The 22,830-nt window shown below is 44.0% G+C and overlaps 2 protein-coding genes across 4 annotated transcripts; one reads left to right on the plus strand and one right to left on the minus strand.

Annotated features, from left to right (window-relative positions):
* Positions 1–932: 932 nt before the first annotated feature.
* Positions 933–5,958, minus strand: LOC128230004 (uncharacterized). Of its 3 annotated transcripts, none has more exons than XM_052941975.1 (3): positions 5,857–5,946; positions 4,463–4,939; positions 933–1,911 (listed from the first exon to the last, which is right to left on the minus strand). In XM_052941975.1, exon 3 carries the CDS (start codon positions 1,768–1,770, stop codon positions 1,138–1,140), a length of 633 nt encoding a protein of 210 aa, XP_052797935.1. In that variant the 5' UTR covers positions 1,771–1,911; positions 4,463–4,939; positions 5,857–5,946; the 3' UTR covers positions 933–1,137. The 3 variants fall into 3 exon arrangements, with proteins under 3 accessions (XP_052797935.1, XP_052797934.1, XP_052797936.1); XM_052941974.1 differs by having other exon boundaries at positions 4,463–4,956; positions 5,857–5,940; XM_052941976.1 differs by lacking the exon at positions 4,463–4,939 and having other exon boundaries at positions 5,857–5,958.
* On the plus strand, positions 5,575–19,461 carry LOC128230003 (uncharacterized oxidoreductase YrpG-like). Its single transcript, XM_052941973.1, has 8 exons — positions 5,575–5,931; positions 8,912–9,054; positions 9,169–9,322; positions 10,429–10,602; positions 17,776–17,873; positions 18,457–18,638; positions 18,847–18,986; positions 19,198–19,461. The coding sequence occupies exons 1-8, from the start codon at positions 5,824–5,826 to the stop codon at positions 19,306–19,308; spliced, it is 1,110 nt and encodes a 369-aa protein (XP_052797933.1). The 5' UTR covers positions 5,575–5,823; the 3' UTR covers positions 19,309–19,461.
* Positions 19,462–22,830: the final 3,369 nt, after the last annotated feature.

Raw genomic sequence — 22,830 nt, forward strand, 5'->3', positions numbered from 1 at the left:
TGTTCATGCTCACCATGTTCAACTGTAGCAGCAAGTCATTGCTGGACATGGAACAAGGAACTTATTTAAACCGGGAACTTAGTTGAACCAGGAACATAGTCGAACCAGAGTCTTAACTGAACCAGGGACTTAGTTGAACCTGGAACTAATTTGAACCTGGAACTTAGTTGAACAAGGAATTTAGATGAACCAGTCAAACAATGAACTTAGTCAAATGTGAAACTAAGTTGGGATAGAGACTTAGTCGCAGTTAATTATACGACCACAGTAATATTCCCTGCAGGTTCCTGTATTTATACATTGTTTGACATGTACGACGAATATAAAGGGGTTCTTTATTCAAACGTAATCTACACAATTTGTGCTTTATTTTGGTGTAAGATCTAAATTTAGAGCAATAATTTTACGAATGGGTCAGACACTGATGAAAAAACTATTTTTATGATCACGAGTTTAATAGATTTAATATCACCCCGAAAATAAACAAAATAATTATGCCAAATAAGGCAACACGGGAGCCACGATGTATGTGAAGTGATAATAGAAAAAATCTGTGAAATAAAGTTGAAAACACGGAAAAAACAGGATATTTCAGCATAATGCAAAAAAAAGCATAATGGAAAGTTCTATTAAGTGGTGCTGACCTTTGAATTAGATTAAACAACCTTGGAAGCTAATATCATCATGACTTCCGCAACGTTTTCTCTAACGAAGTTTTGCATCCTTTATACTTTGTAAATTCATATAAAAAATGAATTAATATATCATGCCAAGTAAAAGGCTGCGCTCTTGTTTAATTAAATATATCTACTAACATTGAACAAATAGTAAATTGTCTCAAGATCTCTGAATGTAGCCATGCAACGTTTTCCGAAGACCACGCCCTCGATATATATGGAGTTTAAAAAAAAAAAAAAAAGAACAATCGGAATATTGCATTAACATTGTATTTTCAAAATCCCAATATACAATTACATCCATTAACAAATATTTTTGAGAGATTCAAGTAACAGTTCGAAAGACCACAAGTACTTAATTACCCGAAACAATTTTGGCAGTAAATATGAGATTTCTAGTTCGGTATCATCAATCAAAAAATGTCCTGAAATTGATACTGTCATAGTTCTAATGACACCACTAAGAGTACGTCTGCGTGAGGCCCGCTGACTGTAACACGCACGGGACGGCGGCCACACAACCAACAGGAAGTCTTACTTTTTCATAGCACTGGTCGGGCTCATCCTGGCAGAACCGGCGTTTAAGAGTTATTTCTGAGTAGATCTGCTCACAGACCACCAACAGCTCACCGAGCTGGGTGGTGCCGCTGTTACAGACGGCAACCCGCACACGGGGCGGCTGGAAGGTGGGGTTGACGCGCGTCTCGTATACCCAGGGGCACAATGCCCGCCGCCGTAACCCCGGGCACTCGGCGTGGCGCTTACTCACGTGGATAATCTTAGGCAAGTCGGCCGTTCCGTTCATACTTGCAACTTGTTCTAATGTCGGTAAAGCATTACCGCTGACTGTTAGCACTATAGAGTCCTGCTTACTGTTTGTGTCCCTCCTACCACGTGTAGTGCTCAAACGGTCTGACGTCACATGGCGATGATACTCTTTCAAATTTCGTAGAGATTTTAAACTTTTGTTGTGCAGCATAACACCATTACGTGTGTCGATGAGTTTGGCTGTTTCTTTGGCGAGTAGCTGTTGTCCAAAAAGCACTGGACGAGTTTTCATTGCAAGATGTTTGGTAAGCTCGCGATCGTTCATTTCCTCACTTTTATTGGATCGGTCTAATACATCTTTTCTGTTCTGTGCACGCTGGGGTGAAGACGCGCCCCCGCCAAGGGCTGGTGATCGCAGAGTAGCGCACACGTGCACCAACACCAACAGCAGTACGCACTCGTGAATCTGGAAAATACCATTCTTATTAATCAAGATCATGATACTACATATCGAATATCGCACTCATTTATTTAAACACACGAAAGAAAAGAAAATAAAATACTAAAAAGGTAAGAAACAATAACAATTCACTTTGCAAAATATTACAATAGGTATTACCATTATATTGCTCTTGAGTGAATAGTGACACGAGTAAAAATTAGTTTGTGTGATGTCCTTTTCGGATTTATATTGCAGACAAATGCACCTATCGTCCAATACCCTTTGATCAATTTCTGTTTTGAAATTCATATTCTAATAATAGATCTAGGAAGACAAAAGTGACGAGAGGACTCTAAGATATGACAACAGCGACAGCTCTCCACTTTCCAGATAAAAGCACTACGATAACAGCAGGAAATGTCTATGTCCATCGTAAGCGGAAGGGACGAGCTCTATGTGAAAGAGATGGAGAGGGCACCATCAAATTACCCTCTGACTTTAATCGCTAAAGCGATGATATCTGTTAAGAAAGAAGGAACGGAATATTTAAGTGATATGCCAGGTAATCCCCTTGCCGAAGTGTTGTTGAAGCGAAGGTGATTCACCGACGAAAGCGTTCATATTTTCTATTTTGGTGGATAAACCAAGGGGTCCCGATAATAAAAGAAAGCCATTCATAGCTAATCGTTGATGTGAGCAGTGACCAGGCCATCTTCGACAGGCTGAGCAATCCTTCCGGGGTAGTCAGGACAACGTGTGGTTTTGTTACTGTTGCTTCAGTCCTTCCGGGGTTGTCAGGACAACGTGTGGTTTTGTTACTGTTGCTTCAGTCCTTCCGGGGTAGTCAGGACAACATGTGGTTTTGTTACTGTTGCTTCAGTCCTTCCGGGGTAGTCAGGACAACGTGTGGTTTTGTTACTGTTGCTTCAGTCCTTCCGGGGTAGTCAGGACAACATGTGGTTTTGTTACTGTTGCTTCAGTCCTTCCGGGGTAGTCAGGACAACGTGTGGTTTTGTTACTGTTGCTTCAGTCCTTCCGGGGTAGTCAGGACAACGTGTGGTTTTGTTACTGTTGCTTCAGTCCTTCCGGGGTTGTAAGGACAACGTGTGGTTTTGTTACTGTTGCTTCAGTCCTTCCGGGGTTGTAAGGACAACGTGTGGTTTTGTTACTGTTGCTTCAGTCCTTCCGGGGTTGTCAGGACAACGTGTGGTTTTGTTACTGTTGCTTCAGTCCTTCCGGGGTTGTAAGGACAACGTGTGGTTTTGTTACTGTTGCTTCAGTCCTTCCGGGGTTGTAAAGACAACGTGTGGTTTTGTTACTGTTGCTTCAGTCCTTCCGGGGTTGTAAGGACAACGTGTGGTTTTGTTACTGTTGCTTCAGTCCTTCCGGGGTTGTAAGGACAACGTGTGGTTTTGTTACTGTTGCTTCAGTCCTTCCGGGGTTGTAAGGACAACATGTGGTCTTATTACTGTTGCTACAGTCCTTCCGGGGTAGCCAGGACAACGTGTGGTCTTATTACTGTTACTGCAGTCCTTCCGGGGTAGTCAGGACAACATGTGGTCTTATTACTGTTGTTGCAGTCCTTCCGGGGTTGTCAGGACATCATGTGGTCTTATTACTGCTGCTGCAGTCCTTCCGGAGTTGTCAGGACAGCATGTGGTCTTATTACTGCTGCTGCAGTCCTTCCGGGGTTGTCAGGACAACATGTGGTCTTATTACTGCTGCTGCAGTCCTTCCGGGGTTGTCAGGACAACATGTGGTCTTATTACTGCTGCTGCAGTTCTTCCGGGGTAGTCAGGACAACATGCTGACCCTATACCGCACAGCTGAGTTTATATAAAACAAGTAAACCCTAGGGCGGGGCCTATGTTGAACCCAGTACCACCATTTGAACACACTTTGTAGAGAACCATTTGACAATGTTATATACCAAATATGTTAACTCTAGCCACTGTACATCACTAGAAGTGGAAGATCTTCCGAGTGTTTTGTAAGTCTGTTTAGAAAACAAATGACCCCGAATGGCGGATCAGTTTTAATCACATGGTCATCACTTGAACATACTAATTAGAGGACCAATAGACGATGAAGTATATCAAATATCTTAGCTTTAACCTAAGAAAATGTTCATATGTGTTTCTAAATATAGAATTGGTTGCCCTTAGGCGGTGCAAGTTTTCACCCCAGTATCACTATTACAAATTTGGTAGAGAGCTACTTTACAATGCTTTATTTGCATGAGTAGATGTTGAATGTTTTTCCTAAACAGGTGGTCCAGATGGCGGGGCCAGCTTTGACCCCAGGTTCCTCATTAAAACAAATTTAGTGTTAGACAAGGCTTTGTACCATATATCTTAGCTCGGTTGGAGAGAAGAATATTTTTTGAAAGTTTTTCTCTAGTTTTAGCTCTGTGGTTACTAATGTTTAATGAACAAGAATCATCTGAACAATTTTGGGATCAATACCAGGATATGTTTGAGCCAGATCTTAACGACGGACACAACTAGCTTACATTTACATTTATTAAAGATTAACAACATAAGCAACAACATAATCAAGAATGGCAAAGACTCACCCTCAAGTGCTCTTTCAAAATTGTTCAACGGTCGTGGGAGAGAGTCCAACACCGGGAAAGCTTTTCCTCCCAAATTTACTTTACCAGTGTCAGAAGACAAAGGCAAGCGTGCTGGAGTTCCGGCGGTCGTGGGAGAGAGTCCAACACCGGGAAAGCTTTTCATCCCAAGTTTACTTTACCAGTGTCAGAAGACAAAGGCAAGCGTGCTGGAGTTCCGGCGGTCGTGGGAGAAAGTCCAACACCCGGCAAGCTTTTCCTCCCAGGTTTATTTTACCAGTGTCAGAAGACAAAGGCAAGCGTGCTGGTGTTCCGGTGGTCGTGGGAGAGAGTCCAACACCGGGCAAGCTTTTCCTCCCAGGTTTATTTTACCAGTGTCAGAAGACAAAGGCAAGCGTGCTGGTGATCCGGCGGTCGTGGGAGAAAGTCCAACACATGGAAAGCTTTTCCTCCAAGGTTTATTGTACCAGCGTCCGAAGACTAAAAGGCAAGCGTTCCTAAAAATATTATTGAGGAACAGTGAAGTGTTTTTGTGGGGGGGGGGGCGGTTAAGTGTTCCGGTGGTCTTTGGTTCGAGCCCCTTACCGGTAGCGCATTTCCTCCAAGGTCAAATTAACTTACTAGTGCCGGAAGTTAACGGCAAGAGTGCCTGAATTGGCCTTAAAGTAAGAAATGTTTGATACTATCCAGTCAAAATACCTTGTTGCTTTGTGGTGATTGCTTCAATCTTAAAAAGATATTTGCATTTTCGTAATCAGGAAGTAATTAAAAGATATCATCATAAGGCCACGATACTTTGTTGAATGAAGTCTGGAACATTTTGACCCCAAAACATATTAATATCATCACCAGAAGACCATTATTTCCGGAAAAAATCCAAACGGGTTTCAGCAATTGTCTGATTTTTTCCCCGTAAAATTGGCACAACTCCGTATTACACCAAATTATGTTGAAAAGGGTGTATGTTTTACTCTTTTGAAGAATTATAAGTCAAAACTAAATAATTACAAAAAATCGAACGTCTTAATTTTTGACCTTTCCCCCACTGAAGGCCCAACAATATTTATATTTAACTACAGGAGCATGTAATTTTAAAGTACACTTATACATAAAAATGAACTACTCTGTGTACATGTGCAAGCGGAAATTTTTCCGATTTATCAAGCGAATATAATGACTTGCATTCACATGAAAGTCATGTTTATATAGTACACTAGTAAACGAACACATAAAATAGATCCAGTTTCTTTAATAATTGTAAGGTAGTGCAGGACGTTATCAGTGGTGACATAGATAACAGTGGTGGTGTCATTACCCGTTTGTCACTTTAGTCTGTTCACTTACATTTCTCAAACTCGGATTACATGATGACAGAGGCCCGGTTGGAATATAATTACCTCGGTAATTCGGGGGTGCGGGTCTCGAACCTGTGTCTTGGCACGATGACCTTTGGCAAGACTGCAACAGGAACCGTAAGTACACCAAGGTCGTTAGCTTTGCTTACACATAGGTTCAGTACTTCTGTTCCATCTTATGTTATGCCGCTAGGGGTGGGGGTGGAGACGTCTGGAGTATCGTTATACAAAAGTATATGTATGACGAATTTCTCAAGCCACCTACTTATTGCTAGTACACAAATATTTCCGATCACCCGCCGGGGCCCGTCACAGTGTAGGACACGTGGGAAGTTCTGACCATCTGCAACAGCACTGGTGCATGTAAATGTCGCGACTGTGGAGGGCTCGTGGAAAGTTCTGACCATCTGCAGCAGCACTGGTGCATATACTAGTAAATGTCGCGACTGTGGAGGGCCCGTGGAAAGTTCTGACCATCTGCAACAGCACTGGTGCATATACTAGTAAATGTCGCGACTGTTGAGGACCCGTGGAAAGTTCTGACCATCTGCAACAGCACTGGTGCATATACTAGTAAATGCCGCGACTGTGGAGGGCCCGTGGAAAGTTCTGACCATCTGCAGCAGCACTGGTGCATATAAATGTCGCGACTGTTGAGGGCCCGTGGAAAGTTCTGACCATCTGCAACAGCACTGGTGCATATAAATGTCGCGACTGTTGAGGGCCCGTGGAAAGTTCTGACCATCTGCAGCAGCACTGGTGCATATACTAGTAAATGTCGCGACTGTGGAGGGCCCGTGGAAAGTTCTGACCATCTGCAACAGCACTGGTGCATATACTAGTAAATGTCGCGACTGTGGAGGGCCCGTGGAAAGTTCTGACCATCTGCAACAGCACTGGTGCATATAAATGTCGCGACTGTTGAGGGCCCGTGGAAAGTTCTGACCATCTGCAGCAGCACTGGTGCATATACTAGTAAATGTCGCGACTGTGGAGGGCCCGTGGAAAGTTCTGACCATCTGCAACAGCACTGGTGCATATAAATGTCGCGACTGTTGAGGGCCCGTGGAAAGTTCTGACCATCTGCAGCAGCACTGGTGCATATACTAGTAAATGCCGCGACTGTGGAGGGCCCGTGGAAAGTTCTGACCATCTGCAGCAGCTCTGGTGCATATACTAGTAAATGTCGCGACTGTGGAGGGCCCGTGGAAAGTTCTGACCATCTGCAACAGCACTGGTGCATATACTAGTAAATGCCGCGACTGTGGAGGGCCCGTGGAAAGTTCTGACCATCTGCAACAGCACTGGTGCATATAAATGTCGCGACTGTTGAGGGCCCGTGGAAAGTTCTGACCATCTGCAACAGCACTGGTGCATATACTAGTAAATGTAGCGACTGTGGAGGGCCCGTGGAAAGTTCTGACCATCTGCAACAGCACTGGTGCATATACTAGTATATGTCGCGACTGTGGAGGACCCGTGGAAAGTTCTGACCATCTGCAACAGCACTGGTGCATATACTAGTAAATGTCGCGACTGTTGAGGACCCGTGGAAAGTTCTGACCATCTGCAACAGCACTGGTGCATATACTAGTAAATGTCGCGACTGTGGAGGGCCCGTGGAAAGATCTGACCATCTGCAGCAGCACTGGTGCATATAAATGTCGCGACTGTGGAGGGCCCGTGGAAAGTTCTGACCATTTGCAACAGCACTGGTGCATATACTAGTAAATGTCGCGACTGTGGAGGGCCCGTGGAAAGTTCTGACCATCTGCAACAGCACTGGTGCATATACTAGTAAATGTCGCGTCTGTTGAGGGCCCGTGGGAAGTTCTGACCATCTGCAACAGCACTGGTGCATATACTAGTAAATGTCGCGACTGTGGAGGGCCCGTGGAAAGTTCTGACCATCTGCAACAGCACTGGTGCATATACTAGTAAATGTCGCGACTGTTGAGGACCCGTGGAAAGTTCTGACCATCTGCAACAGCACTGGTGCATATACTAGTAAATGTCGCGACTGTGGAGGGCCCGTGGAAAGATCTGACCATCTGCAGCAGCACTGGTGCATATAAATGTCGCGACTGTGGAGGGCCCGTGGAAAGTTCTGACCATCTGCAACAGCACTGGTGCATATACTAGTAAATGTCGCGACTGTGGAAGGCCCGTGGAAAGTTCTGACCATCTGCAACAGCACTGGTGCATATAAATGTCGCGACTGTGGAGGGCCCGTGGAAAGTTCTGACCATCTGCAACAGCACTGGTGCATATACTAGTAAATGTCGCGACTGTGGAGGGCCCGTGGAAAGTTCTGACCATCTGCAACAGCACTGGTGCATATACTAGTATATGTCGCGACTGTTGAGGGCCCGTGGGAAGTTCTGACCATCTGCAACAGCACTGGTGCATATAAATGTCGCGACTGTGGAGGGCCCGTGGAAAGTTCTGACCATCTGCAACAGCACTGGTGCATATAAATGTCGCGACTGATGAGACAGAGGTGATTACCCGGTCGGGAAACAAGTGGACCACCCTTCTGTATCGGTAAACCCGATTTTAAACTGAGTTCGAGAAACAAAGCCTTCAGTTTCCTTAAATTGTCCTCCGCATAAAGATACATGTCTACGGCCAGTCTCAAACAATGTTGTGTCCTCGGATACTTCTTAATCGCCCAAACCTTGAGAAAATGAGATTTTTTCGTGGTGTTTCACGATCTGGAATCATTAACTTCCCAACCGGCAGGAAAAACAGCAACCATGCAATGAAAACACATATTCAGAATGTTAGGGTCGGAAAAGGTAACCGGTTTGATAACTATTACGACTGATTTTATTTTTAACAAAATACCAAATGTTTGCCCCCAAATAATAGTTTAAACGGTAGGATTTGATATATATCTGTCTATTAAATAATAAATACATATATTTTCCGATCGTACTCCTGATCACTGGTAGCTTAGCAGAGGTTAGGTGGAATATTTTCTTTATTATTTAATGGCTACTATAATGAGCATCGAATGTATTCACAGATGATCCACTCTACCTGTATTACAGAGCGTGCCCTCGACCCAGGCTGATCCACTCTACCTTTATTACAGGGCGTGTCCCCGACCCAGGCTGACGAGGAGTTGTCATTTAAGATCATGGACCGGTTCGCCGAGATGGGCGGAAACTTCCTCGACACCGCCAACGTGTACGGCTTGGGCCTCTCGGAAACTATCGTCGGCAAATGGCTCGCTAAGTATGTTCTCTGTGGATTCTGGCTGAAATGGTCTTCATTGTATGTCGTTGAACGTCGTTGACTTTTTTTTCTTGGAAAGTCGTTAAATCATAGTTTTTTCTTCTCAATATAAAGACACGAGCGGAAGCTGTTCGTATTAGCGACGAAGGTCCGGGGGACGATGGACAAGGACAATGTGAACGCCGTGGGGCTGAGCAGAAGGCATATCGTGGAAAGCTGTGAGGAGAGCCTGGCACGCCTCCAGACCCCGTACATCGATCTGTACCAGGTCAGAATATGATTATTTTTATAGTTAATTACTTGCGTCCGTCTGTTATCTGGTTAACTTGTTGTTTGTAAGGTCATGGGTTACCTTTGGTGTTGAATAAGTCTTGAGTAAGCAGATGAATTACCGGCGATATAAATCGCATCGTCGGATACCCCCCGTCACACACTACGCTTTGCTTCGCTGTGTATGAAGTGTAACAGAAGAAAGTACCGTGGTTGCCGACGATGTATAAATCGATCTCACTCGAATGATCGTTTCCAGGTACATGTACATATTTGTTGATCCGTGGACTACCGTATACATGCCACATTCTGAATTGTTTGTACATACATTGTAATAATTATGGCTCTTGTTTTGGTTAAGGTCCTTCCACAGTGCAAAAATTAGTTTGAAGGACCAAAACATAAATGTTTATAAAAATAATTTTATATTTAGTTTTGAGTTTCAATATTTTGCAAGCATAATATATACATATATACATATATATATATATATATCCGTTGCAACATGTATAGCTGTAATACGGAGTTGAGCAAGTTTTAAATCACATTTTATCCGATTTCAATAAAAAAGTATTTACATTTTTACGAAAATGTCTTTATATAAAATAACTATGTTTTGTGTGAAGATAGTCAGGGCTACTTGATGTCTTGCGGCTTTGTAGTGATTGCAGGTATCTTGAGAAAGATAACTGCATTTCTGTAACTATGAATGGAATTTAATTATATTGCATTATTTTCTCGAATATCTATCTTAATTTAAAAGATGCTACGTACTACCCAATCAAAAATGTTTTGTAACAGACTTTTCCGATGCAAATGCAAATGCTTTATGAACAAAAGTCTGATAAAATCTTCTTTCGTAAAACTAACTTAACCCCTTTTCCCCAAAACATATGTTACAGAATGTTTGTTCTACACCTGAAAAAACTGTTCCTCAGACCTAAGTCAAACATGAACTTTTTTTTATTTTTTTTATTTTTTGGCCTTCCCCCTCCACTTTTGCATTGTGGCCGTTCATCAGTTGAGCACCGGGAGCACACCGAGACTAAGGGTGACAACTTGTAGTGAACTAATTACACGCCTTTCCACGGTTCCTTTCTTCAGTCTCACGTCTGGGACAATGCAACCAACCTGGACGAGACGTTACGTACGTTCGACGACTTGATACGGTGCGGAAAGGTGCGCTACTTCGGGGCAAGTAACGTGTGTGGCTGGCAGCTGCAGAAGATCGTGGACAGGATAGACGCCATGGGCCTCAACAAGTGCGTGTCCCTGCAGGTGAGCGGACTGCTTGACATGGGTGCTCGTCGAGATTATCCTTGTCGTGTTTTGCACAGAACATTTCAGATGTTTATTCATTTCTGGTCAAGGGCATGGTAGTAACATGTGTTGGTCTATGTGGTTGGTAGTAACATGGATTGGCCTAGGTGGTTGGTGTTTGCCTAGGTGGTTGGTGTTGGCCTAGGTGGTTGGTAGTAACATGTGTTGGTCTATGTGGTTGGTAGTAACATGGATTGGCCTAGGTGGTTGGTGTTTGCCTAGGTGGTTGGTGTTTGCCTAGGTGGTTTGTGTTGGCCTAGGTGGTTGGTAGTAACATGTGTTGGTCTATGTGGTTGGTAGTAACATGGATTGGCCTAGGTGGTTGGTGTTTGCCTAGGTGGTTGGTGTTGGCCTAGGTGGTTTGTGTTGGCCTAGGTGGTTGGTGTTTGCCTAGGTGGTTGGTGTTGGCCTAGGTGGTTGGTAGAAACACGTGTTGGTCTAGGTGGTTGGTAGTAACACGTGTTGGTCTAGGTGGTAGGTGTTGGCCTAGGTGGTTGGTGTTGGCCTAGGTGGTTGGTGTTGGTCTAGGTGGTTGGTAGTAACACGTGTTGGTCTAGGTGGTTGGTAGTAACACGTGTTGGTCTAGGTGGTTGGTAGTAACACGTGTTGGTCTAGGTGGTTGGTAGTAACATGTGTTGGTCTAGGTAGTTGGTAGTAACATGTGTTGGTTTAGGTGGTTGGTAGTTACATGTGTTGGTCTAGGTGGTTGGTAGTAACACGTGTTGGTCTAGGTGGTTGGTAGTAACATGTGTTGGTCTAGGTGGTTGGTAGTAACATGTGTTGGTCTAGGTGGTTGGTAGTAACATGTGTTGGTCTAGGTGGTTGGTAGTAACATGTGTTGGTCTAGGTGGTTGGTAGTAACACGTGTTGGTCTAGGTGGTTGGTAGTAACATGTGTCGGTCTAGGTGGTTGGTAGTAACATGTGTTGGTCTAGGTGGTTGGTAGTAACATGTGTTGGTCTAGGTAGTTGGTAGTAACATGTGTTGGTCTAGGTAGTTGGTAGTAACATGTGTTGGTTTAGGTAGTTGGTAGTAACATGTGTTGGTCTAGGTAGTTGGTAGTAACATGTGTTGGTCTAGGTGGTTGGTAGTAACATGTGTTGGTCTAGGTGGTTGGTAGTAACATGTGTTGGTCTAGGTAGTTGGTAGTTACATGTGTTGGTCTAGGTGGTTGGTAGTAACATGTGTTGGTCTAGGTGGTTGGTAGTTACATGTGTTGGTCTAGGTAGTTGGTAGTTACATGTGTTGGTCTAGGTGGTTGGTAGTAACATGTGTTGGTCTAGGTAGTTGGTAGTTACATGTGTTGGTCTAGGTGGTTGGTAGTAACATGTGTTGGTCTAGGTGGTTGGTAGTTACATGTGTTGGTCTAGGTGGTTGGTAGTAACATGTGTTGGTCTAGGTAGTTGGTAGTAACACGTGTTGGTCTAGGTGGTTGGTAGTAACATGTGTTGGTCTAGGTGGTTGGTAGTAACATGTGTTGGTCTAGGTAGTTGGTAGTTACATGTGTTGGTCTAGGTGGTTGGTAGTAACATGTGTTGGTCTAGGTAGTTGGTAGTAACATGTGTTGGTTTAGGTAGTTGGTAGTAACATGTGTTGGTCTAGGTGGTTGGTAGTAACATGTGTTGGTTTAGGTAGTTGGTAGTAACATGTGTTGGTCTAGGTGGTTGGTAGTAACATGTGTCGGTCTAGGTGGTTGGTAGTAACATGTGTTGGTCTAGGTGGTTGGTAGTAACATGTGTTGGTCTAGGTAGTTGGTAGTAACATGTGTTGGTTTAGGTAGTTGGTAGTAACATGTGTTGGTCTAGGTGGTTGGTAGTAACATGTGTCTGTCTAGGTGGTTGGTAGTAACATGTGTTGGTCTAGGTGGTTGGTAGTAACATGTGTTGGTCTAGGTAGTTGGTAGTAACATGTGTTGGTTTAGGTGGTTGGTAGTAACATGTGTTGGTTTAGGTAGTTGGTAGTTACATGTGTTGGTTTAGGTAGTTGGTAGTAACATGTGTTGGTCTAGGTGGTTGGTAGTTATATGTGTTGGTCTAGGTGGTTGGTAGTAACATGTGTTGGTCTAGGTGGTTGGTAGTAACACGTGTTGGTCTAGGTGGTTGGTAGTAACATGTGTTGGTCTATGTGGTTGGTAGTAACATGGATTGGCCTAGGTGGTTGGTGTTTGCCTAGGTGGTTGGTGTTGGCCTAGGTGGTTTGTGTTGGCCTAGGTGGTTGGTGTTTGCCTAGGTGGTTGGTGTTGGCCTAGGTGGTTGGTAGAAACACGTGTTGGTCTAGGTGGTTGGTAGTAACACGTGTTGGTCAAGGTGGTAGGTGTTGGCCTAGGTGGTTGGTGTTGGCCTAGGTGGTTGGTGTTGGTCTAGGTGGTTGGTAGTAACACGTGTTGGTCTAGGTGGTTGGTAGTAACACGTGTTGGTCTAGGTGGTTGGTAGTAACACGTGTTGGTCTAGGTGGTTGGTAGTAACATGTGTTGGTCTAGGTAGTTGGTAGTAACATGTGTTGGTTTAGGTGGTTGGTAGTTACATGTGTTGGTCTAGGTGGTTGGTAGTAACACGTGTTGGTCTAGGTGGTTGGTAGTAACATGTGTTGGTCTAGGTGGTTGGTAGTAACATGTGTTGGTCTAGGTGGTTGGTAGTAACATGTGTTGGTCTAGGTGGTTGGTAGTAACATGTGTTGGTCTAGGTGGTTGGTAGTAACACGTGTTGGTCTAGGTGGTTGGTAGTAACATGTGTCGGTCTAGGTGGTTGGTAGTAACATGTGTTGGTCTAGGTGGTTGGTAGTAACATGTGTTGGTCTAGGTAGTTGGTAGTAACATGTGTTGGTCTAGGTAGTTGGTAGTAACATGTGTTGGTTTAGGTAGTTGGTAGTAACATGTGTTGGTCTAGGTAGTTGGTAGTAACATGTGTTGGTCTAGGTGGTTGGTAGTAACATGTGTTGGTCTAGGTGGTTGGTAGTAACATGTGTTGGTCTAGGTAGTTTGTAGTTACATGTGTTGGTCTAGGTGGTTGGTAGTAACATGTGTTGGTCTAGGTGGTTGGTAGTTACATGTGTTGGTCTAGGTAGTTGGTAGTTACATGTGTTGGTCTAGGTGGTTGGTAGTAACATGTGTTGGTCTAGGTAGTTGGTAGTTACATGTGTTGGTCTAGGTGGTTGGTAGTAACATGTGTTGGTCTAGGTGGTTGGTAGTTACATGTGTTGGTCTAGGTGGTTGGTAGTAACATGTGTTGGTCTAGGTGGTTGGTAGTAACATGTGTTGGTCTAGGTAGTTGGTAGTAACACGTGTTGGTCTAGGTGGTTGGTAGTAACATGTGTTGGTCTAGGTGGTTGGTAGTAACATGTGTTGGTCTAGGTAGTTGGTAGTTACATGTGTTGGTCTAGGTGGTTGGTAGTAACATGTGTTGGTCTAGGTAGTTGGTAGTAACATGTGTTGGTTTAGGTAGTTGGTAGTAACATGTGTTGGTCTAGGTGGTTGGTAGTAACATGTGTTGGTTTAGGTAGTTGGTAGTAACATGTGTTGGTCTAGGTGGTTGGTAGTAACATGTGTCGGTCTAGGTGGTTGGTAGTAACATGTGTTGGTCTAGGTGGTTGGTAGTAACATGTGTTGGTCTAGGTAGTTGGTAGTAACATGTGTTGGTTTAGGTGGTTGGTAGTAACATGTGTTGGTTTAGGTAGTTGGTAGTTACATGTGTTGGTTTAGGTAGTTGGTAGTAACATGTGTTGGTTTAGGTAGTTGGTAGTTACATGTGTTGGTCTAGGTGGTTGGTAGTTATATGTGTTGGTCTAGGTGGTTGGTAGTAACATGTGTTGGTCTAGGTGGTTGGTAGTAACACGTGTTGGTCTAGGTGGTTGGTAGTTACATGTGTTGGTCTAGGTGGTTGGTAGTTACATGTGTTGGTCTAGGTGGTTGGTAGTAACACGTGTTGGTCTAGGTGGTTGGTAGTTACATGTGTTGGTTTAGGTGGTTGGTAGTTACATGTGTTGGTCTAGGTAGTTGGTAGTAACATGTGTTGGTCTAGGTGGTTGGTAGTTACATGTGTTGGTCTAGGTGGTTGGTAGTAACACGTGTTGGTCTAGGTGGTTGGTAGTTACATGTGTTGGTCTAGGTGGTTGGTAGTTACATGTGTTGGTCTAGGTGGTTGGTGTCGGTCTAGGTGGTTGGTAGTAACATGTGTTGGTCTAGGTGGTTGGTAGTAACATGTGTCGGTCTAGGTGGTTGGTGTCGGTCTAGGTGGTTGGTGTTGGTCTAGGTGGTTGGTAGTAACATGTGTTGGTCTAGGTGATTGGTGTCGGTCTAGGTGGTTGGTGTCGGTCTAGGTTGTTGGTGTCGGTCTAGGTGGTTGGTGTCGGTCTAGGTGGTTGGTAGTAACATATGTCGGTCTAGGTGGCTGGTAGTAACATGTGTCGGTCTAGGTGGTTTGTGTCGGTCTAGGTGGTAGGTGTCGGTCTAGGTGGTTGGTAGTAACATGTGTCGGTCTAGGTGATTGGTGTCGGTCTAGGTGGTTGGTGTTGGTCTAGGTGGTTGGTGTTGGTCTAGGTGGTTGGTAATAACATGTGTCGGTCAAGGTGGTTGGTGTTGGTCTAGGTGGTTGGTGTCGGTCTAGGTGGTTGGTAGTAACATGTGTCGGTCTAGGTGGTTGGTGTCGGTCTAGGTGGTTGGTAGTAACATGTGTTGGTTTAGGTAGTTGGTAGTAACATGTGTTGGTCTAGGTGGTTGGTAGTAACATGTGTTGGTCTAGGTGGTTGGTAGTAACATGTGTTGGTCTAGGTGGTTGGTAGTAACATGTGTTGGTCTAGTTGGTTGGTAGTAACATGTGTTGGTCTAGGTGGTTGGTAGTAACATGTGTTGGTCTAGGTAGTTGGTAGTAACATGTGTTGGTTTAGGTGGTTGGTAGTAACATGTGTTGGTCTAGGTGGTTGGTAGTTACATGTGTTGGTCTAGATGGTTGGTAGTAACATGTGTTAGTCTAGGTGGTTGGTAGTTACACGTTTTGGTCTAGGTGGTTGGTAGTAACACGTGTTGGTCGTAACACGTGTTGGTCTAGGTGGTTGGTAGTAACACGTGTTGGTCTAGGTGGTTGGTAGTAACATGTGTTGGTTTAGGTGGTTGTTAGTAACACGTGTTGGTCTATGTAGTTGGTAGTAACATGTGTTGGTCTAGGTGGTTGGTAGTAACACGTGTTGGTCTAGGTGGTTGGTAGTTACATGTGTTGGTCTAGGTGGTTGGTAGTTACATGTGTTGGTCTAGGTGGTTGGTGTCGGTCTAGGTGGTTGGTAGTAACATGTGTCGGTCTAGGTGGTTGGTGTCGGTCTAGGTGGTTGGTGTCGGTCTAGGTGGTTGGTAGTAACATGTGTTGGTCTACGTGATTGGTGTCGGTCTAGGTGGTTGGTGTCGGTCTAGGTTGTTGGTGTCGGTCTAGGTGGTTGGTGTCGGTCTAGGTGGTTGGTAGTAACATATGTCGGTCTAGGTGGCTGGTAGTAACATGTGTCGGTCTAGGTGGTTTGTGTCGGTCTAGGTGGTTGGTGTCGGTCTAGGTGGTTGGTAGTAACATGTGTCGGTCTAGGTGATTGGTGTCGGTCTAGGTGGTTGGTGTTGGTCTAGGTGGTTGGTGTTGGTCTAGGTGGTTGGTAATAACATGTGTCGGTCTAGGTGGTTGGTGTTGGTCTAGGTGGTTGGTGTCGGTCTAGGTGGTTGGTAGTAACATGCGTCGGTCTAGGTGGTTGGTGTTGGTCTAGGTGGTTGGTAGTAACATGTGTTGGTCTAGGTGGTTGGTAGTAACATGTGTTGGTCTAGGTAGTTGGTAGTAACATGTGTTGGTCTAGGTGGTTGGTAGTAACATGTGTTGGTTTAGGTGGTTGGTAGTAACATGTGTTGGTTTAGGTAGTTGGTAGTAACATGTGTTGGTCTAGGTAGTTGGTAGTAACATGTGTTGGTTTAGGTGGTTGGTAGTAACATGTGTTGGTTTAGGTAGTTGGTAGTAACATGTGTTGGTCTAGGTAGTTGGTAGTAACATGTGTTGGTTTAGGTGGTTGGTAGTAACATGTGTTGGTCTAGGTGGTTGGTAGTTACATGTGTTGGTCTAGATGGTTGGTAGTAACATGTGTTGGTCTAGGTGGTTGGTAGTTACACGTGTTGGTCTAGGTGGTTGGTAGTAACACGTGTTGGTCGTAACACGTGTTGGTCTAGGTGGTTGGTAGTAACACGTGTTGGTCTAGGTGGTTGGTAGTAACATGTGTTGGTTTAGGTGGTTGGTAGTAACACGTGTTGGTCTATGTAGTTGGTAGTAACATGTGTTGGTCTAGGTGGTTGGTAGTAACACGTGTTGGTCTAGGTGGTTGGTAGTTACATGTGTTGGTCTAGGTGGTTGGTAGTTACATGTGTTGGTCTAGGTGGTTGGTGTCGGTCTAGGTGGTTGGTAGTAACATGTGTCGGTCTAGGTGGTTGGTGTCGGTCTAGGTGGTTGGTGTCGGTCTAGGTGGTTGGTAGTAACATGTGTTGGTCTACGTGATTGGTGTCGGTCTAGGTGGTTGGTGTCGGTCTAGGTTGTTGGTGTCGGTCTAGGTGGTTGGTGTCGGTCTAGGTGGTTGGTAGTAACATATGTCGGTCTAGGTGGCTGGTAGTAACATGTGTCGGTCTAGGTGGTTTGTGTCGGTCTAGGTGGTTGGTGTCGGTCTAGGTGGTTGGTAGTAACATGTGTCGGTCTAGGTGATTGGTGTCGGTCTAGGTGGTTGGTGTTGGTCTAGGTGGTTGGTGTTGGTCTAGGTGGTTGGTAATAACATGTGTCGGTCTAGGTGGTTGGTGTTGGTCTAGGTGGTTGGTGTCGGTCTAGGTGGTTGGTAGTAACATGCGTCGGTCTAGGTGGTTGGTGTTGGTCTAAGTTGTTGGTAGTAACATGTGTCGGTCTAGGTGGTTGGTGTCGGTCTAGGTGGTTGGTAGTAACATGTGTTGGTCTAGGTGGTTGGTAGTAACATGTGTTGGTCTAGGTGGTTGGTAGTTACATGCGTTGGTCTAGGTGGTTGGTAGTAACATGTGTTGGTCAAGGTGGTTGGTAGTAACGGTATTTACATGTATTACAATACGAATAATATGAATCGACAACCTAAGCTCATATGACGACACATTTTATTTCCCCAGCAACAATACAACTTGCTGTGTCGCCAATCCGAGTTTGAGGAGTTCATGGTGTGTGAGAACGAGGGGATCGGCATCCTACCCTGGAGTCCACTCAAGGGGTGAGACACGAGTAACAGGGGAATGTCCATAACGAAACTATGTAGGGGTGAGACACGAGTAACAGGGGAATGTCCATAACGAGTAACAGGGGAATGTCCATAACGAAACTATGCTTAATTCGTTTGCGAAACTGTTTAATTTAAAGCAGGAACTGGCTTGCCATTCATATGATATCGTAGTATTTTTGAGCTTTATGCTAAAGATCTAAGTAAAATGATGATGACATCTACAGAATTATGTAATCCCTTCTCAGATAAGTAGATCCAAATATATGGCCATGCTGAAAACCCTTTTCATGCACACGGGCAAAAATAAAAAAAGTTTCGATATGTAAAAAATCTAATATTTTCGTTTAACAGGTGTGGGAGAAAAAGCATATACCATTGCCGCTCGAGTAAGAGACAGGTTCACCCCAACCAACGCGCAGGGTGTTCTGCGGAAACTCGGTAAACTTCTACAAGTTGGGGTGAACCTATCTTACATCAGCGGCCATGAAAGATACCTATAATTTCCCGATTGGGTTTAATATACTAACTGTGACGACAACTTGACGTTATTACAATTCGAGTGATGCGATTTCAGTGGGATGCTGACGGGAAAATTTAAGCGTGACTCGAAGCCGGACCCGACCGGAAGCAGGATCGGGTTCGTTCACACGGACGAGGCGAAGGCGATGCAGTCGGCGCCGGCCTGGAGCAAGCTAAACGGCGATGAGGGCTTCTGGGCGCTTATTGATGTTATGGAGGCGGCCGCCAAAAACCATGGTACCGATATATAGAATATTATAAGTTGCGAATAGTCGTTATACAACGTTTCATGAAATAAGGCACTACTGCATATGCCTGGAAGCCCTGTATGGGTTGAGCGAGCGTTTGCGCATATTGACCGGAACGATGTGATGACTCAGTTTCTTTGTAAGTCCCTTGAAATAAGTAATTATGTATTGCATAAGTGCCGCCCTTTGTCGTTCAGGTCAGACTGTACCGCGGGTCGCACTGCGCTGGCTGCTGCAGAAGCCGCGGGTGTCTTCCGTCATCATCGGCGCCACTTCCGTCGCCCAGCTGGAGGACAATGTGGCGGCAAGTAAGGGCTGGAGCCTAACGGAGGAGGAGGTAAGGCTTACATTGAACAGTTTGTTCTCGGGCTAGAATTGCACGCATTGATTGTGAGGATTTTAAAAAGGAATCTGTATACTTTTACCGATTTAGGTAGTCGTATTGGCTTGGCCCTGATCCATATTAAAAAGCATGTAGTTAAATAAATTATAATTGCGATATGCTTTTAAGTTTTCCATTTACACGCATTAACATATCTGTGTTTCAGATGAGTCAGCTGGACGCAGTTAGCCCGCGTGTTACCTTATATCCATACGAGATGATCTGGCGGATCAATGGCCCCCGAAACAACCCATTCGCCCGTTCCTCCCAGCCCTGATCTCACAATTCAGGAAAACACATTCGGTCGGACCCTGTACGGGCAAGATGGACATCACGAAGGCTCTAAGCCTTGTGTGCTTGTGATCCATTAATAAGAATCAGTTGCAATGTAAATAATAATTTATAGAAATAAATTGAAATATTCGTATAAGGCGTGATTTTTTTCTTCTCAAGAATTAGTTAATGTCCTGAGCAAGAAGTAGTTCAGGTACTTAGAACGAAGTAGTCCAGGTACTTAGTTAGAAATAGTTCAGTTTGAATTAGTTCAGGTACTGAGTAAGACGTAGCTCAAGTTCTGAGTAAGACATAGTTAAAGTACTGAGTAAGAAGTAGTTTAGGTACTGAGTAAGGAGTAGTTCAGGTACTGAGTAAGGAGTAGTTCAGGTACTGAGTAAGGAGTAGTTCAGGTACTGAGTAAGAAGTAGTTTAGGTACTGAGTAAGAATTAGTTTAGGTACTGAGTAAGGAGTAGTTCAGGTACTGAGTAAGGAGTAGTTCAGGTACTGAGTAAGGAGTAGTTCAGGTACTGAGTGAGGAGTAGTTCAGGTACTGAGTAAGAAGTAGTTTAGGTACTGAGTAAGGAGTAGTTCAGGTACTGAGTAAGAAGTAGTTTAGGTACTGAGTAAGAAGTAGTTTAGGTACTGAGTAAGGAGTAGTTTAGGAACTGAGTAAGGAGTAGTTTAGGTACTGAGTAAGGAGTAGTTCAGGTACTGAGTAAGAAGTAGTTTAGGTACTGAGTAAGAAGTAGTTCAGGTACTGAGTTAGGAGTAGTTCAGGTACTGAGTAAGGAGTAGTTCAGGTACTGAGTAAGAAGTAGTTCAGGTACTGAGTAAGGAGTAGTTCGGGTACTGAGTAAGAAGTAGTTCGGGTACTGAGTAAGAAGTAATTCGGGTACTGAGTAAGGAGTAGTTCGGGTACTGAGTAAGAAGTAGTTCAGGTACTGAGTAAGGAGTAGTTCAGGTACTGAGTAAGGAGTAGTTCAGGTACTGAGTAAGGAGTAGTTCAGGTACTGAGTAAGACGTAGTTCAGGTACTGAGTAAGGAGTAGTTTAGGTACTGAGTAAGACGTAGTTCAGGTACTGAGTAAGGAGTAGTTTAGGTACTGAGTAAGGAGTAGTTCAGGTACTGAGTAAGGAGTAGTTCAGGTACTGAGTAAGGAGTAGTTCAGGTACTGAGTAAGGAGTAGTTCAGGTACTGAGTAAGGAGTAGTTCAGGTACTGAGTAAAAAGTAGTTCACTTACTGAGTAAGGAGTAGTTCAGGTACTGAGTAAGAAGTAGTTCAGGTACTGAGTAAGGAGTAGTTCAGGTACTGAGTAAGAAGTAGTTCAGGTACTGAGTAAGGAGTAGTTCAGGTACTGAGTAAGGAGTAGTTCAGGTACTGAGTAAGGAGTAGTTCAGGTACTGAGTAAGGAGTAGTTCAGGTACTGAGTAAGGAGTAGTTCAGGTACTGAGTAAAAAGTAGTTCACTTACTGAGTAAGGAGTAGTTCAGGTACTGAGTAAGAAGTAGTTCAGGTACTGAGTAAGGAGTAGTTCAGGTACTGAGTAAGAAGTAGTTCAGGTACTGAGTAAGGAGTAGTTCAGGTACTGAGTAAGGAGTAGTTCAGGTACTGAGTAAGGAGTAGTTCAGGTACTGAGTAAAAAGTAGTTCACTTACTGAGTAAGGAGTAGTTCAGGTACTGAGTAAGAAGTAGTTCAGGTACTGAGTAAGGAGTAGTTCAGGTACTGAGTAAGGAGTAGTTCAGGTACTGAGTAAGAAGTAGTTCAGGTACTGAGTAAGGAGTAGTTCAGGTACTGAGTAAGGAGTAGTTCAGGTACTGAGTAAGGAGTAGTTCAGGTACTGAGTAAGGAGTAGTTCAGGTACTGAGTAAGGAGTAGTTCAGGTACTGAGTAAAAAGTAGTTCACTTACTGAGTAAGGAGTAGTTCAGGTACTGAGTAAGAAGTAGTTCAGGTACTGAGTAAGGAGTAGTTCAGGTACTGAGTAAGAAGTAGTTCAGGTACTGAGTAAGGAGTAGTTCAGGTACTGAGTAAGGAGTAGTTCAGGTACTGAGTAAGGAGTAGTTCAGGTACTGAGTAAAAAGTAGTTCACTTACTGAGTAAGGAGTAGTTCAGGTACTGAGTAAGGAGTAGTTCAGGTACTGAGTAAGGAGTAGTTCAGGTACTGAGTAAGGAGTAGTTCAGGTACTGAGTAAGGAGTAGTTCAGGTACTGAGTAAGGAGTAGTTCAGGTACTGAGTAAAAAGTAGTTCACTTACTGAGTAAGGAGTAGTTCAGGTACTGAGTAAGGAGTAGTTCAGGTACTGAGTAAGGAGTAGTTCAGGTACTGAGTAAGAAGTAGTTCAGGTACTGAGTAAGGAGTAGTTCAGGTACTGAGTAAGGAGTAGTTCAGGTACTGAGTAAGAAGTAGTTCAGGTACTGAGTAAGGAGTAGTTCAGGTACTGAGTAAGGAGTAATTCAGGTACTGAGTAAGGAGTAGTTCAGGTACTGAGTAAAAAGTAGTTCACTTACTGAGTAAGGAGTAGTTCAGGTACTGAGTAAGAAGTAGTTCAGGTACTGAGTAAGGAGTAGTTCAGGTACTGAGTAAGAAGTAGTTCAGGTACTGAGTAAGAAGTAGTTCAGGTACTGAGTAAGGAGTAGTTCAGGTACTGAGTAAGGAGTAGTTTAGGTACTGAGTAAGGAGTAGTTCAGGTACTGAGTAAGAAGTAGTTCAGGTACTGAGTAAGGAGTAGTTCAGGGACTGAGTAAGGAGTAGTTCTTGTACTGAGTAAAAAGTAGTTCAGGTACTGAGTAAGGAGTAGTTCAGGTAATGAGTAAGGAGTAGTTCAGGTACTGAGTAAGGAGTAGTTCAGGTACTGAGTAAGGAGTAGTTCAGGTACTGAGTAAGAAGTAGTTCAGGTACTGAGTAAGGAGTAGTTCAGATATTGTGTAAGGAGTAGTTCAGGTATTGTGTAAGGAGTAGTTCAGGTACTGAGTAAGGAGTAGTTCAGGTATTGTGTAAGGAGTAGTTCTGGTACTGAGTAAAAAGTAGTTCAGGTACTGAGTAAGGAGTAGTTCAGGTAATGAGTAAGAAGTAGTTCAGGTACTGAGTAAGGAGTAGTTCAGGTACTGAGTAAGGAGTAGTTCAGGTACTGAGTAAGAAGTAGTTCAGGTACTGAGTAAGGAGTAGTTCAGGTAATGAGTAAGGAGTAGTTTAGGTACTGAGTAAGGAGTAGTTCAGGTACTGAGTAAGGAGTAGTTCAGGTACCGAGTAAGGAGTAGTTCAGGTACTGAGTAAGGACTAGTTCAGATACTGAGTAAGAAGTAGTTCAGGTACTAAGTAAGAAGTAGTTCAGGTACTGAGTAAGAAGTAGTTCAGGTATTGAGTAAGGAGTAGTTCAGGTACTGAGTAAGGAGTAGTTCAGGTACTGAGTAAGAAGTAGTTCAGGTATTGTGTAACTCATTCACAAGTGGACAACTCCATTCAAAGTACATGCACTTTTTCTGTTTAGATATTTTTTATGTGTACACGCGTTATTTAAAAGTTT

This window comes from Mya arenaria, chromosome 4, assembly GCF_026914265.1.
Source record: "Mya arenaria isolate MELC-2E11 chromosome 4, ASM2691426v1".
In the NCBI taxonomy this organism is placed as follows: domain Eukaryota; kingdom Metazoa; phylum Mollusca; class Bivalvia; order Myida; family Myidae; genus Mya; species Mya arenaria.